General features: G+C 46.3%; 1 protein-coding gene and 1 long non-coding RNA gene across 7 annotated transcripts in view; one reads left to right on the top strand and one right to left on the bottom strand.

Annotated features, from left to right (window-relative positions):
- The window catches only part of SPTLC1 (serine palmitoyltransferase long chain base subunit 1), a 37,478-nt gene that overhangs the window by 493 nt on the left and 20,261 nt on the right, over positions 1-16,724 (bottom strand). The window contains exons 4-15 of one of the 6 annotated variants that reach the window (XM_085857291.1): positions 15,262-15,355; positions 14,636-14,708; positions 14,185-14,317; positions 13,365-13,494; positions 13,155-13,244; positions 12,817-12,924; positions 12,519-12,614; positions 12,258-12,354; positions 12,063-12,132; positions 10,204-10,321; positions 3,985-4,150; positions 18-91 (exon numbers count right to left, since the gene is read on the bottom strand). In XM_085857291.1, the coding sequence (XP_085713417.1) occupies positions 39-91; positions 3,985-4,150; positions 10,204-10,321; positions 12,063-12,132; positions 12,258-12,354; positions 12,519-12,614; positions 12,817-12,924; positions 13,155-13,244; positions 13,365-13,494; positions 14,185-14,317; positions 14,636-14,708; positions 15,262-15,355 (1,228 nt within the window). In that variant the 3' untranslated portion in view covers positions 18-38. Of the gene's footprint in view, positions 1-17; positions 92-3,442; positions 3,490-3,984; positions 4,151-10,203; positions 10,322-12,062; positions 12,133-12,257; positions 12,355-12,518; positions 12,615-12,816; positions 12,925-13,154; positions 13,245-13,364; positions 13,495-14,184; positions 14,318-14,635; positions 14,709-15,261; positions 15,356-16,724 lie in introns of those variants that run through there. The other 5 variants (XM_085857295.1, XM_085857292.1, XM_085857293.1 and 2 more) reach the window with 5 other exon arrangements.
- Positions 12,255-16,724, top strand: part of LOC147011605 (uncharacterized) — a 4,548-nt gene continuing 78 nt past the window's right edge. Inside the window, exons 1-2 of the long non-coding RNA XR_015051742.1 lie at positions 12,255-12,379; positions 12,491-16,724. The exon at positions 12,491-16,724 is cut by the window's right edge and continues 78 nt beyond it. This is a non-coding gene — a long non-coding RNA (uncharacterized LOC147011605). The remainder of the gene's footprint in view (positions 12,380-12,490) is intronic.

Below are 16,724 nucleotides of genomic sequence, written 5' to 3'. Positions count from 1 at the left end.
AAAAGTGTGATAGGTACCTGGGAGAAGGGGGAAACACTTCATCCTTTTCGATGCACCTCGCCAAAGTTATTGCCACTCCTTCTTGGGCACACTATAAAACAGAACACATGATGTTGAGGAGGCACACAGGCTTTCACCATGGAAGTCACTGTAAACAGAGAATCTTGCAGTAATAGCGGAAGCGAGAAATGCGTGAATTTAAAGGGTTAAATGCATGAACAAGTTCTACACATCCCCAACACATTATAATAAGTAAAGGGCTTCCACTGACGTTCGCCATTGTCACAAAAATACTATGATGGTCCTGAAAACCATGACCCCCAAGGCAATGGCACAACACTAAGCAGTTCCCGAGATAGTTATTTCGTCATTACTCGTTCCAAATAATCCTCCCCTTCTATGTAATGGGTTTATTGGTCAATATGCATTGTGTGGGATTTCCCCACTCCCCATCCCCCATTCTTACCCTACACATGAATCTCTCATACAAGCAAGCACATCAAGTTCATGCTCCGCTTGCTTGTAAGGACAATTGGGCATCCAGCGCACCTTTGTGCACTCGGAAAGCGCAGCCAAAGACGACAGCGCCATGTTAAGTGTGGAGGTCTGTCGCATGGGTCATCAGGAAGTCAATGCCAGCATCTTGGCTGTGACCTCAGGTGGGCAGTGCCAGCGCTGGAGTAATCGTGTGTACCAATGGGGGTGCCGTAAATCCCAGTCACCCTGCCGAGTGACCACTTTGATCTACGCCAAAGCTCCGCCCCCACCCGACAACTATTTAAGCCATGCGTCCCAGACGCCAGAAGGTCCGATCTCTTTCTTTGGCTTGGTGGGTGGTACGTGACAAAAGGCGGAACAGAGATTGTGGGATGGAGTGCTGGGCGAGCGAGCCATCCAGGTACCTTACCGAGCGCATTCATTAAGGCCAAGCCAATAAACTGTGTACAGTGGGGATTGGTGGAGTGCTCGTCACACTCCACATGTTTCGATTTTCCCATCGATCACGTGCCTCATGGTTGAATGGTTTGCATTAGCAGGAACAATAGTCTAGGTAGGAAAAAGGATGGTTGTTCTGTGTGGATTATGCGGCTTTACCGTGTGAGACATAATCCGCGGCGATGCTCACCATAAGATTCAGGAGGTGCGTCTGATGTATAAATGATGAATGTGGTCATCATAAGTTAGATATTTATCGATATGCCATCCTGATGAGGGCAAATAGACCCGAAATCTGGATCGGTGGTTCCGTTTGATGGTTAACTGATGATGACGACGACGACCATATAATCTTTGTTTGACAGAGTCACCGGGCCGAGGCCTCTGTGTTGGAGGCGACGCTTTGGTGTGGACTATGTCCATTGGGGATTGGGGGAGTGCTTGTCACACTCCACATGTTTCAAAATATATATATATATATATATATATATATATATATATATATATATATATATATATATATATATATATATATATATATATATATATATATATGCCTTAAATACTCTGAAACGGCTGAACAGATTGAGGCCAAACATTACAGTTGTGACTGCCCATCTATGAGGAACAAAAAGTTCCCCAACTATGACATCATCGGTCACATGGCTTGGAAGCCAGATGGAATTTACCCTTAAACCTTTAAAATCTTCTCCAGAATGGCGAGACAGATCAAAGGGAAACTTCACACACATTACCCAAGCCTTGGGGAAACCAGGGTGGACACAAATAATTGAGGTCACATGGTTTGGCAGCCATATTGGATTGAAGGAAAATATATATTTAAAATTCTCTTGAACCACTGAATCAATCGATGTGAAATGTGGTCTGGTAGCAAAATTATTTAATCACCTTTGCATTCTGCGAAAGGTAATGTATTGGTCGCTGTGTATTTATTTATTTATGAATATGTGTGTGTGTGTGTGTGTGTGTGTGTTTGTTTGTTATCCGCATAACTCAGAAAGTATTGTGATGTTCACGGGACTTGAACAGTCCCGCCAACGTAGAATGAGCTGAAACGATGGAGGCGGTCTATTTATTTATAACCCAAAGATGGCGGTTCTAATCGCTCTACCGCAAACGGGACGAGGAAGGTGGCACGAGTCGCTTTTCACTGAGTTGATAATGTTTATTTCTCTAACCGGAAATAACAAGACTCGGCAAGAAGAGGGATCCGGGATGGTGGCAAGAAGAAGGATGGTGGTGTGGGTTCGGGCGTGGGGAAAACACAAACAATTCCAATGGATATACCAATCTCAAACCCTCTAAGGCGCCAGGTACACACACACACACACAACACACACACACACACACACACACACACACACACACACACACACACACACACACACACACACACACACACACACACACACACACACACACACACACACACACACACACACACACAACGTAGCTGGTCCTGGTGGTCAGGCTGGCCCGTGGTGCGGACGCAACAGTCCCTGGATTGGCGCCGGATGAGCTGGCGTTGCGCTCGTCAGGGGAAGGAGACACCGTGGTGCTGTCGACCTCCTGGTGTCGGTCCAAGTCCGCTCACAGCCGCCAGGGAACCAGTTCTGGCGCCAAGTTGCGAGCAGGAGAGGGAGGCACACACTTCCGCCCGCCGTTCGACCCCGTACTCAGAGCCAGCAGAACCCCAGAGCCAACCAAGGTGAGGCACGAGGCACGAGGCACAGGATGGCCTCGAGACACGACGAAAACAGGGCCGAATCAGCCCCAAAAAAAAGCACGCTCCCAGCACAACAGCCTCCACCAAAACGGTTTTTCTGTACCGATCTTCTTCCTCTTTACCTTTTCCCCGAACAGAGCCTTTTTATCCTCCCGTCCTCGTCACTTCCAATTGAGCCGTTTTATTGGCCCTGCACGCCGTCGCCTTCCGCCAATCGTGATCACGGGGCGGAGCCATCCGCAGCACTGTCCTGTGACGTCACGGCAAGCCTCCAGAGAATACTAAAAGGGGTTTACGCAGACACACTTACCCTATCCTGTATCCCTACCTCATTACGTGACAATTATCATTTCCCCCTTGAAGAAATGAACATTTACTAGACAACTTATCACCACTGAATTGCTACTTATTACATCGAGATCCTGGTACACTCGAACAGCATGGCATACCTAATTAAACATCCTAATTACCCTTTGAATGCATACCTCCCTCAAACGTAACACTGCCCCCTCCTCTGGTATCGCAGCTCCTGCAAGGTATATCACAGGCGCTACCGTACCAGCCTTAACACTTACTGACTCACACCTATTTAACCTAACGAAATAAAGTAGGAGGGGCAATGGGCAGCGAGCCGCAGCTAACTTACCTATCCTGCTTAATGTACTACCCCCTTATGGCCTTATCCTCGCCTAAACAATCATTCATTTTTATTTTTTATTTTTTTTTATTTTATCACATGAGAGCACTGAGCGAAGTTGCACTCCATCCTCTGGATCATCGCTCTTGCCCAACACTCTTCCGGTGATCTGGGGAGGGGAAACAAAAGGTTCCACAAAAAAAAAACACAACACTTATACTTTACATTCCTACTCTAAGCCTTAACGACACTATTCACGGAATATTTACACTTGACCGCGTCCCCCAGTGGATGCTAATAGACCCAGCGTTACCTGGGGAGCCAATTTTCAAATTTGCTTGCCCCAAAATTATGCGGACCTCATGCCCTTGCTACACCTGTCAAGTTGTGCGGGATCGAGTGGGACTCACACATCTTCACAACACTCACACCATGGTCATAATCACATTTCTAGGTCATGGTCCCCATTTTAATGATGCAGGCTGAACCCCGTCATGGCCGTGGGGTGGGTTACCACAAGATGATGGGGGCATCTCAGGTGCAACCATGCTCACAGGTAAGCTTTAGTCCAACCTGGACGTTTCTCCGCCCCGCTCCCTTTGATTCCCACCCCCCCTGGTAGCCATCAGCTCTAACCCTGTACAACACACTGGAAGGGGTCTACCTGGCTCCTCTGGCCTTCCTGGGTCGCCAAGGTCCGACCCGCCTTGGTCGCCCAACCAGACCCTCTCCCAGTTTCCTCCAGACACTGTCACCGTTAGCCACCAGGGGTGAATCTCCTTGAAGGGGGGGGGGTCGCAATTCCCGCTCACCGTGAGCTTCAGCAATCCCTGCGGACAAGCACATCATCCCCACCCACAAAACCCACATGACTCCCCCACCCCATCGGCCTTACATGTGACACCTGCATTTCTTACACTTCACCGACCATGACCTTCCCTGTTACCACACCATGTCCAATAAAAAATCAATGTGTGCACCATACATTTCACTTCTTAACTTGAAACAACTCGCACAGCACTTTTCCTCACCCGATCCACGCACCAGCCATTGGACAGCCACTTGTGCCCGCTTGGTTACCAATTACCCACTGTCCCTATTGTCACTCTAAAACCCAGCAGAACTTACAAACACATGCCAATTTTCCCACAATTCATTTTTTTTTTTTTTTTTAACCAAAGGAGGCACTTCGCCACTATCTCACCAGCCGAGCATGGCCCTATATGCTCAGCCCGATCTAGTCTCCCCGACCCCCGACAGTGATTTCCGGACTCGACCAATGTAAGGGCACCTCAGATAGACCTGGCGGTTCAGCAGGAGGATTCATCCTCTGAAGCATTTGGGTAATGCCAATTTCTCCCAGCCCCCCTCCCTGATCCTGGATCGGAGGCCTGTCGGATCGTCACCGATGGCCTCTCGGGCACCCGACCCGGCCGACTCCACGAGGCCAGCCTGGCCGCGCACTCGGTGCACGGTGGGTGGATTCTGTAGCTCCACTAGCACTCGGACCTCAGGGTCCGGAAGAGCAGATAAAAATTTCTCTAGTGCCAGTCTGTCCCACGCCTCCACTGTAAGGTCCCGATACGTGATCCTGACTGATTGGTAAATGTCCTGTGCCAGCTCCTGCACTGTCTCACCCGGCTTTAATCTGCGGTGCTGGAGCTGGGCCCGCACCAGATCACAGTTCGCCGCGAACCCAAACCGACGGCTCAACATCCCTTCCGCGATCACGTTTAACACATCTGCGGCTGGTCCCCGTAACGTTGCCACCAAATTCCCTGTACGTTCCCGCTCATTCCACCCGTTTAGTCGGGAAATACACTCAAATTGCGTCAGAAAAGCTTCAACGCTCCCTGACCCGTCAAAATTTACCAGGGGGATCACTTTTACGGTGGCCCGCTTCTCAGTTTCTCCCTTGTCTGAATCCAGCCCAGGGATCAAAACACCCTTGTGGCTGCGTATCCAATTTCGGAGCCCACTGTGGCCAAAGATGTTTTGTGGTGAGGGTCTCATGGGTCAATTTTGCCTCCTGTTCCAAACGTTGAATGGACCGATTCACCTCTTCCCGCAGGATCTTCTGGGCCCGCACAACCTCCCCCAAGGCTCCGTCGCGACCTTGTAGCTGCTCCTCAACCAACCCGGACACTACTTACAAAAGACGGCTCTACCAGGCCTTTATCCAAGACTTCATCTTGGCTCATAATTTTATTTTGTTCGTCCAAACGAGCCTCCAATTCTTTTAGCTCCTCCGCCAAATTCATCCCTTGCTTCCTCAGCTCTCCCCACTCTTCAACTTGCAGCTGCATACGAGCATCCACACAGGCACGATGACGTTCCAGGCTTTCATCCACTTTATCAACCCGAATGTTCGTTGCATCAATTTTATCTACCAATTTTTTCCGTATATTTTCCCCCTCCAATGTAATTTCTACCTTTGTTTCCTCCAATCTGTCCTCGAATTTACTTTGTATTTCTCCCAATTTAACATCCACACACTCCTGCATCTCAGTTTTCATTTTCTCCATCTTTTCCCCCCAATTCATCCCTCATTAAATCAATCCGTGCACCCAACTGTTGCCCCATTACGCCCAATTGATCTGTCATTTCTGCCATTTGTGCCCCCTGTGCCGTCATTTTTTCCCCCTGTGCTGTAATTGCACTCATTAAACGTTCCAACATTGTCCAGATCGTCATCGTGCCGCTTTCCGGCGCTGCCGGCTCCGTTACGGGCGATGAAGCACGGTCCACGCTCGGAATGGGGGAGGTTCCAACCCTACCCCCGTCTCTCCCTTCTTCCCCCGACTCGCTGCCAGACACGTGGCCTTCCTCCTCAAACATCTGCACATCCGCCATGGTGTAGAAGTCCCGTTTGCCGCCAATTAATTTTAATTTGAAAAATCCCGCCAAAATTTGCCCGCGCTCGCGCGCTTTCCTGTAGTAATTTTATATTCCAATTCATGACGAGATTTTAATCTTGGTATATTCTCCCGATACCAAATATAATTTAGAGGGGTTCGAAAATCCCACTCCTGACACCAGTGTGACGTTCACGGGACTTGAACAGTCCCGCCAACGTAGAATGAGCCGAAACGATGGAGGCGGTTTATTTATTTATAACCCAAAGATGGCGGTTCTAATCGCTCTACCGCAAACGGGACGAGGAAGGTGGCACGAGTCGCTTTTCACTGAGTTGATAATGTTTATTTCTCTAACCGGAAATAACAAGACTCGGCAAGAAGAGGGATCCGGGGCGATTCGACGGGATGGTGGTGTGGGTTCGGGCGTGGGGAAAACACAAACAATTCCAATGGATATACCAATCTCAAACCCTCTAAGGCGCCAGGTACACACACACACACACACACACACACACACACACACACACACACACACACACACACACACACACACACACACACACACACACACACACACACACACACACACACACACACACACACACACACACCGTAGCTGGTCCTGGTGGTCAGGCTGGCCGTGGTGCGGACGCAACAGTCCCTGGATTGGCGCCGGACGAGCTGGCGTTGCGCTCGTCAGGGGCAGGAGACACCGTGGTGCTGTCGACCTCCTGGTGTTGGCCCAAGTCTGCTCACAGCCGCCAGGGAACCAGTTCTGGCGCCAAGTTGCGAGCAGGAGAGGGAGGCAGGTCCGCCCGCCGTTCGACCCCGTACTCAGAGCCAGCATAACCCCAGAGCCAACCAAGGTGAGGCACGAGGCACAGGAAGGCCTCGAGACACGATGAAAACAGGGCCGAATCAGCCCAACAAAAAGCCCGCTCCCAGCACAACAGCCTCCACCAAAACGGTTTTTCTGTACCGATCTTCTTCCTCTTTACCTTTTCCCCGAACAGAGCCTTTTTATCCTCCCGTCCTCGTCACTTCCAATTGAGCCGTTTTATTGGCCCTGCACGCCGTCGCCTTCCGCCAATCGTGATCACGGGGCGGAGCCATCCGCAGCACTGTCCTGTGACGTCACGGCAAGCCTCCAGAGAATACTAAAAGGGGTTTACGCAGACACACTTACCCTATCCCGTATCCCTATCCAATTACGTGACAATTATCATTCCCCCCTTGAAGAAATGGACATTTACTAGACAACTTATCACCACGAGATCCTGGTACACCCGAACAGCATGGCATACCTAATTAAACATCCTAATTACCCTTTGAATGCATACCCCCCCCCCTCAAACGTAACAGTATTAAACCAAATCGCTTGAAATTTGGTGGGATGATGGGTTATTATCCAAGGAACATTTGATTAGATTTTGGGAGCGATCGGGTCAAAGGTCAAGGTCACGGAAAGGTCAAATTCGTATTTTTACCATAGCGCGGTCAATTTTGATCTAATTGGCATGCAACCGATGCCAAAATGTTCAGAATTCATTGCCCAATCTTGTGATGGGTGACATGACACAATTACGTCATTACCCTTGCTTTTAAAAGAAAATGTCCCAAATCCTGGCATTATAATCAGTACCAAAATATATGTTTGTGGGAGATGCCAATGATTATTTATTTGTTTGTTATTCGCATAACTTAAAAAGTATTAAACCGAATTGCATGAAATTTGGTGGGGATGATTGGTTATTAGCCAAGGACCATTTGATTAGATTTTGGGAGCAATCGGGTCAAAGGTCAAGGTCATGAAAAGGTCAAAATCGTCTTTTTACCATATCGCGGTCAATTTTTATCCAATTTTCATGAAACTAATGCCAAAATGTTCAGAATTTAATGCCCAATCTTGTGATATGCAACTTGACACAATGACGTAATTGCCCTTACTCGCGGTTGAGGGTCAAAGGTCAGGGGGGGGTCACGACCTTGCAGATGTGCGTATTTTATCATAACGCAGTCAATTCTTATCCGATTTGTATGAAATCAGCACCAAAATGCTCCTTGTTCTGTTCCCCACACTCTTATGCCAAGAACAAAACGGTAGCGGCGGCGAAGGTATATATATATGCTCTCTACGAGTGCCCGTTCTAGTTTTTTGATGTGGGTTCTTTTTTTTTAATACGGCTCACTTGGCTGTGGCTGGATGGGTTTGAGGGTAAAGGAGTTGCAGCTGAAATGTGAATCCGATCCAGGTTCCTCCTGATGACTTCATCTTTACTTTTGCCTTGTTTGAGTTCCTTCTCATGACTCCATTGCAGGACTGTACCGATTTGGTCTCCCATTTGATTTGAATGTTTTAAAATCTCATGATGAATTCAATTGAATAAAGAGGACATAATGGGTCAAGTGTCTGATCAAAGCGGGGTTGCATCAAAGCGGGGCATCCTGGTACCAGTTAAAGTGGCAGTTCTAGTGTGAAGAGCCTCCATCGAAAACTGTTCAATGGAGGAAATTGAAACTTTTATCACATGGTACATGACCATTTGATAGAGCGCATATTACTTGGATGATGCACAGCCACTCAGGACTTGCATGGTCAATTAAACAAAGCCTCATGCCCAGAGACTGTCACTTCCTCGCATTAGAAATTAGAATCATTGTAATCGCTTCAGCGTTTATTGTGGCAGTGCTTGGCTGGTGGAAAAATATATAAAATAAAACTAAGAATAAGAAGAATGTACTTTTTAAGCCTGGTGCTGGCTTAGTGGTTGGGGTGGCAGCTTGGGATCCTAGGGTCCTGAGTTCAAGCCCTGTTGGCCGCTGAATTAATGCACCAGGGGGTTGACTCAGCCTGTCATCCTTCCAAGGTCGGCGAAATGAGTACCAGTGTGTACTGGTGGAGGAGCACTGCATCAGTGACTCGCGCTTCCAATAAATGATTGCTACCCCGGCAGCTAAGCTGCCATACGCAAGAAGAAGAATAATGGACTTTGTAGCAGACTTTTGAAAATATAATTTGTTCATATTTAACTGGGAAGTGTAGCTCGATGCATTGACAAATTTGCCGCCAGAAGAGTTGGCTCGTACCAAGTCCTTCAAGACTGCACGGGGTAAGTATTCTATGAATACCATCTAGTTACTCAATGGAATGCACTTGGTACTAAAGTGTGTGCATCTATATAAAATAAAGAGGGTAAAATCCAGGGGATGCTGCTTCTGGCACCATTCCAGGGATCGTTGTTCTGTGGCCTTCGCATCCTTGAGCATGACTGACCAATAAACAATGTAAAGGAGCAAAAGACAAAGTAAATGATATTTAACATAAAATAAAAAGGAAAAGTGTATACTCAAATTAAGTATCAAGACAAAACCATCAAGAATCGGGCTAAAGACGGCCCGGTCCTACTAATTACCAACCGGGCAGGAAATGTTACCGACTGATACTTTTGCTGCCTTGACAGTTGCTTGTCTAAACCGGTGATGCAAAAATAAATAAACAATTTTTTGTTCTGACATTTACATTTGACAAAAAGGATTACATTCATAAAGAAGTTGCAACTAATTACGATACCAACCAATATCTGTACAGTAATCGATTGGCTCTTCAATAATGGTGATTTACTGCCTGGAAAGAAAGCAGTCACGATAAATTAATAATGAAGAAAGTGTGATTAAATTAATTTTGATTTGATTACATACGTGTCCGCTAATTGATAAATTAAGTATAAATAGTACATTGGCTTGAATTTGTATTTCACGAAATTCTCCTGCCAGGGAAATATTCTCGAAGAGCGAGTGCTGTTCACACCGATTTAACCGAAACTCGTTTGATCAGGGCATATGAGCAGGAAGATCTCGGTCTGACCAACAGTTCAAATTTTGTGACAGTCGGCAAAGCAACCACGTTTCTTCCACGTGGTGAAGAGTAACACGTATGACGTGAAGAGTCAAACACTGGGTAAGAAAGACCGCAAAAACTCTGTTCCTATGATGTGGGTGCGGAGTTGCATGCAAATAGAGCTCACCGACTCCACGATAGCTTCCAACGTGGCGATGTCACGCTCCCTCGACTGCGACGGCTCGGCCAATCGGATGTGCAAGACTGGGGAAATTGGCGCGCCTCCAACACTTAGTTCGGGGATGCTGAATGGACAAAAGCAAAAGTGCAGGGGTGGGGATGGGATTTACAAACATTTTCTCTGCACTCCGTCATCATTACCTTTCAAATATTGCCCACCAATGAGAGTGAGTACATGAAAAAGCATTTTCATAAACTACGATGAAATGTCATGCCACCGATGAAACGGCGTGTCAGTGTTCATAATGGACTGAAGTAGGAGAAGAACGAAATGCTCTAATGGTGGTGAGGTGCTCCATTTGAAACTATTTGTTCGATACATGTAGCTGTTTTTGATGCCTCGGGTCCATAATAAAAAAATATATTGGGATCAAAGACAGTGATAAATTGCAAATTAATAAGATGTATATGAAGTGCAGCAAGTAAAATGTTTTCCAAAGGCATCAAAAGGCCCCACAATCAGTGGACGGTCAAGCAGTTGTTAGCCAAACTGAGACATGCTTTCTTGGCTTGATGAGAGTTCATTAGGTTAAAGAGAAGATCAATATACAGGTTCATTTGTAAACATTAGCACGAGAGAAAAGTAACCCGAGAATAAATAGTAAATAGTTGCATTGAGACGCGCAGCGAAAAGCGGGGTCAAGTAATTGGTTCACTTCTATCTGTCTATAAACATCAAATTACGATTGCGGAACAACTGAATTTCAATTGAATGTTATATTTTGAATCTGAATCGGAAAACAAATCTGGTGTTTAGCAGTACTTTGGCTCTGAATTTGTCCCGATCGCACGTGCACAAATAAGAGGGAGATGACTTGTTTTACTCTGCCTGCCTGTCGGTCAAACAAAATTGAAAATCATTCCCAACAGTACGGCATGTTATGGCATCACAACCAATCAAAGTGCCGCTCACAGACTCCACCCATGTCCTTGTTTCTCAGGACTATGCGGGGCAATGTCACGGGTTGAGACACATAATGTTGTAACTGCATTTTTGGCGAGGTTGAATGGAATGGCTCTCATGTCTAACAAAACACCATTTATCTTTTATTAGCGATTTGCAGGAAATGGGAAATTTTCAGTTCCAACATTATGTCTCTCAACCCGCGAAATGGAGTTTTGTTAGACATGATAGCCATCTTATTTGGTTTCGCCAAAAATACAGTTACAACATTATGTCTCTCAACCCGCGATTGTGTTCTTTGAACTCTCTAGTAATGGATCTGTAACGGGATTATTTGTAGTGATAAATGACTAGATTTTTTTAAAATCCTGCTTTTGATTCATTGTCTGCCAGCTCAGTTTTTCAGATTTTGAGGCCATTATGTGGAATGCTAATTAACCGCTCCAACCGTGATGGGAAATGAGAATTTGACCAGAGTGCCGAAAATTCCATTTTCAAGAGGATAAAATAATTGATCTTTTGAAACCTGAAACACACCTGCTGATCTAAAAATAAGAAATTGTGCATGCCTTGTTATGAGAAGCTAGAGTCCGGTCCATGACCCAAGCCTGCAAATTTTGCACCGCTCTGTTCTCCAACACGAGTCAGTGTGTGTGTGGTACGGTCGAACATCATGCGCCATTTCAAGCCCGAAGGTGGCCCAATTAGATAGATACATACCACCCATTTAGCTTTTCAATATTGGATTGCTTTTGCAAATGTGCATCAGAAATGAAGTAACCAGCAGTTGCAAAGGTCGCTACTTCGCTCCTTTCCTATACAGTTACAAGATAGCAAGCCGAGGAAGGGGCTTTCTGAGAAAGAAAGGAACAAACTGGGCGTTTCTGATGCATTTGCCTTACCCCTGCACGGAGTCGTAAAGTAGGCGACACTTTTCTCTCAACTCCTTGAACATTTCTGCAACAAAACCAGCTTCTCGTTTGATTACCACTCAACATTGGCCATCTTTAACCCTTTGGCACCTAAAGTTCAGCCAATTTGTTTGCAATACAAGTTAAACACTGCCATTCTGTTCTCTCCTTCCATTCCCTCTTTACCTGGTTTCTCCTCAATCATATCCAGAGCCTCCAAGGCTGCCGATGTGAGTAGAGGAGGAAGAGAGGCCGAGAAGCAGTAACCCTGTCCAGACAAGCGCTGGAGAGGAAGAAGTGGTAGAGAAGTGAGTGATGGAAATGGTGGTGAAAGAATCGAGCTGTACACTTTTAAAACTCAGTGATTAAAAACAATGGAAATCGTGATCATACCATGACACTTGTGTGAAACATCTCAGGTATGAAATGGCAAGCAAAACATCCCACCTGGTGGTCTATTATGAAGGAACGGCCACAGCAGAATCCTCCGATCGTTGCAAGAGAGTTCTCCATGGTGGAACATATCAAGTCTACATCCTCAACCTGGGAAGAAGAGAGCTTTTGTAGGGTTTGGCTGAGCCTTAGAAACCCCAACGTAAGAGTGAGATATCGCAGAAATGAAGGCAGGAAGTGGTAAGGAGGGGTGAGGAGGAAGGTGAAACGTCTGGCAGGGTAAAAAGGAGAAAGGCCAATGACGAGATGAAGGTCGGGATGCAAAGCAGGAAAGCGAAACTTTATCTTTCACCTTAATTCCAAAGTGCTCGGTGAGACCCCGTCCGGTATCACCGAGTACCCCAAATGAGAGAGACTCTTCCAGGAAGATCCGAAAGTTGTGCCGATACTTGAGCTGCACCTATTCGGCAAAAGGAGGTCAGTATAGATGGTGCAAGGCGATAGACCAAAGGTGGTCTTTTGTTTTTTTGGCTCAAGCCACAGCTGTGCAATTTTAATCATTGGTTGCTGAGTACTTCAATTCTCCTCTCGCATAATACTGAGAAGTATGGGTGACGGTTAATGGAATGACCAATGCAGTGTTCCATGAAGCAAATTATAATAACTATATATTGATATCAATAATATTACCAGCTCTGGTAGTGGACAAACATTGCCGGTGTTGAGATATATTCCTTCAACCACGACAAACCGCCGCACCACTCTCGCCTTCTTTGGGTTCTGGGAATAAATTGCAGACATCGTCCGCACATCACGACGACATCTCACCATCTACAGTGAACAAACTACACTGCCGAACAATACTCGTCCGCGACAATAGTTCCATGCCATTTTTATAACCTTCCTATCGTCAGCAGCCTGTTCTTGAAGAAGCATCTCGAGATGATCTAGATCGTTGTGCCGGAACCACCGGACATTAGAGCGAGAGGCGGCGAGACCCTGTTGCATTGGCAGGTTCACAGCCATGTCGCTGCAAAAGACGCTCAGTCAGTACCATGAAAGGAGCACCACTCAACTCTAGTCCTGATAGCCAAAACACTACTCCGACACTCAATATTGTTTGCCTTTTAAGTGTCCGAAATGATTGTCACTGTCATGTGCTTCTAATGATTGAAACCCGTGTTACAGCTGCATTCGGTTAACGGCCATTTAGCCATTTTGCCTGTGCCAAGTCAACTTCCAGCACTCTAATCTGTGTGGCATGTGGTGATTGTTGTAGTGGTGCTGATGGTAGTGAACGAGGAGCGATAAGTTGAAGGCAAACAAAATAAAAAGGAAATTGTAATGATTGTTGTGTTTGTGCACTGTGAAAATGTGATCCCAAATTGCCCTGAGGGCACCAAGAGCCAACCACAATGTATAGCCTGGCATCAGACCATATTAGGCCACTTTTTAAAGATTTTTTATTCTTGAATCTTTAAATTGATTCTCTTTTTTGAGAAAAAAAAAAACACGCATTTTTCTGTAATTTTGAAAGATCATGAATTATTGGAAAGTTAATCATTCAAAGCAATGAACAAAAAGTTCTAAGTTTATCATTCCGGTAATATGACTGTGTGAGGAGCTAAATTATATTATGGAATAATGGTGTACATTCATTTCGTGAGCAAATCAACTGGGTACCAAGGTGAGAGTAACCAATCAACATGGTGCTACTGACGCAAACACGACGTCTCCACGTTTGGCATAGGCTGGGATGGCCGAGGAGATGGCAGAGGGGCCGTAGGCATAGATTATCGCCTCTTGTGTTGCCATCATCGAGGCAAGCTTCTCCTCCAGCTGTAAGTGTACGTCTAAGCACAACCAGGAAGTAAGACATGCTCAAAGTCAGACATGTTCAAAGCACTGCTCCTCAAGCTGGAAGCATGCTCACTCAATGGCTTAAAATTCACACTCTTAGAATTCCTATCGATGTAAAACCTGTTTAGAGTTCTGCAAAGATAAGTATGAAGTAGCCAAGGACACAGTAACAATCTGTCATTCGTGCAGTCTTGCTTGTGCGACTGTACAATGTACCAACTGCTCTCGTCATATCAATTCAACGTGTCCTTCCCCTTGCCCAAGTATAGCTCTTCCCACCGGTCGACCAGTTTACAAATTCACACACTCACCGAATGTTCCGTAGAACCCTCGTGGTCCACAAGTTCCAACTCCATACTTTCTTAGAGATGATAAAGCAGCAGCCTCCAAAAGCACAGACACAAAACAATTGTCCATGTACCAATTCTGATGTACCACAGTCTGTTACAAAGCGTTGGTGCTGCTGAAACAGTTTTGTAGCAAAGGTTATATTGGGTGGTTTGCCATTGACTTCCCAGCAGTAGTTAGGGCAGGAATTTGTTCATGGTGCCGGTGATAACTTGCTTACTCTTCAGGAAGGACACAGTGTTGTCTTTAACGTCCACCAACCAATGAAGACTGGACGCCTGGGTTAACGTCCTTTCGAGGGACGGCACATGCATTGATGAATCACCCTGCCTGTGAAACACCGGGATGACAGTTTATCGCTCGGCCGAGATTTGAACCCAGACTAGACAGCTTAAAAGCGTGTGTGCGTACCTCTAGGCCATCTTGCCAGCTCATAGTCCATGAAATTAGCTGAAAACGATGACTGAAAATGATCGAAGAGCTGAAAACTCACCTTTGAAGTTAATGGCAAATCATCCACATCTTTAACATCCATGACGGTGATGGGTAACTTTGCCTTTCTTACAAGAAATTCACTAATTACAGATACCTTGATCCGTGGGCTTTCCAAGAATCCGAGAAAATTCAGTGAGGAGAGATTCAGGCACTCACGGTTGTCGACGGTAACAAACTTTCCAGCAGCCCTGATGAGAAAAAAATAAATACAGTGTTACGGTTTTGGAGGACCCTGGGGACTCGCATCCAACACATAAGGGTTCCCAAGTGCAGTTGTACCTGCAGCAATTTTGTTTAGCTAACTTACCACTCCCCCTCATACTGGTGGAAGGGAAAGATGTGTTGTGAACGTCATTAGAAGGACCCCCATTGTTCTCTTCCTCATTCTCCAACTCCGTACTGCTCGAACCTCATTCTCAAACACCCATTCTCCAACCACATACTCGAACCTTATTCTCAAACTTCATACTCAAATACTTCTGAACTGTTTACAGATTCCAACCACGTACCACATTAACTTGACAAAACATGCCATGAACCACACAAATCCATCCAGTAACACCTCAAGAACATGCATCAAACACGTTTAACACCACCAGCAGAGACAGGCCACCAGCACTGCAAGCACTCCACGCTGTGCTAGCAAACCATCAGCACTGCCAGTTGTATCAGCCGTGCCACCCATTACATCCCTGGAACCAATCACGATGACTGGAGCGCAGAGCGCCAGCCAATCGGCGTGTCCGAATCACGAGAAGCGGACATGAGAAGTGACAGAGGCGTGGGTTATAAAATCCCTGATAGAGTCCAGTTCAGGGAGGAACTGGACAGCGGGAAAACCAAAGAGTTCTGGAGAACGAGGGAATCAGGGAGGAACTGGAGACCTGGAGAATTAGAGTTCTGGAGAGTCGGAATCACAGAGCGGGAGTTGAGTTCAGTTCTGAGGAGGGGAGAGAAAAGCTTGAGTAAAGTTGGTACAAGAGGTCCACTGGTCCGAGAGCAGCTTCGAGGGGAATCGTGCCAAGCACTGTGCCTGGAAGATGCAGCAGGACGAGCAGAGTGCAGAGACGCCGGCTCCTAGGCGTGATTGCCATCTCCCATTGGACAGTCCCTCTTCTGGTAGAACCAACGACAAACTCTCGAGCAGAGAAAGGGTCAACAGTGATTCTCCCTTGAACCGACTTGTCTCCCTACACATGCATCCTACATCCCTTGCACCTTCCAGCACAAACACCTTTCACCCAGACTGTTGTGGAGTATCAACGGAGTCCACAACTTATTTTCAGAGCTCGGATTACATGCACCCGCATACACCACACCTCCCACATGCACTTCTCAGTCAACTTCCCCATACACCCTATTCGTTACCACGTGAGTAATCTGGCTCATATACGGGTGAGGCTGGGATTGACACACCATACCCCACCTATTTTGCTTCTCAATCAACCTTTCTTCACTCCTTCTCCCAAAATGATTGAGGCACCTGTGTGTGCATATTCATGTTAAGTTGACTGATTGAGGGTCTTGTGTGCTTCAGGGTAAGAACTTTATTTGTGA

This window comes from Eptatretus burgeri, chromosome 15 (assembly GCF_056783735.1).
Source record: "Eptatretus burgeri isolate ZD-2024b chromosome 15, Ebu_testis_v1, whole genome shotgun sequence".
Lineage (NCBI taxonomy): Eukaryota > Metazoa > Chordata > Myxini > Myxiniformes > Myxinidae > Eptatretus > Eptatretus burgeri.
Note: the sequence above shows the minus strand (reverse complement) of the source record. Positions and strands in the feature narration are given on the sequence as shown.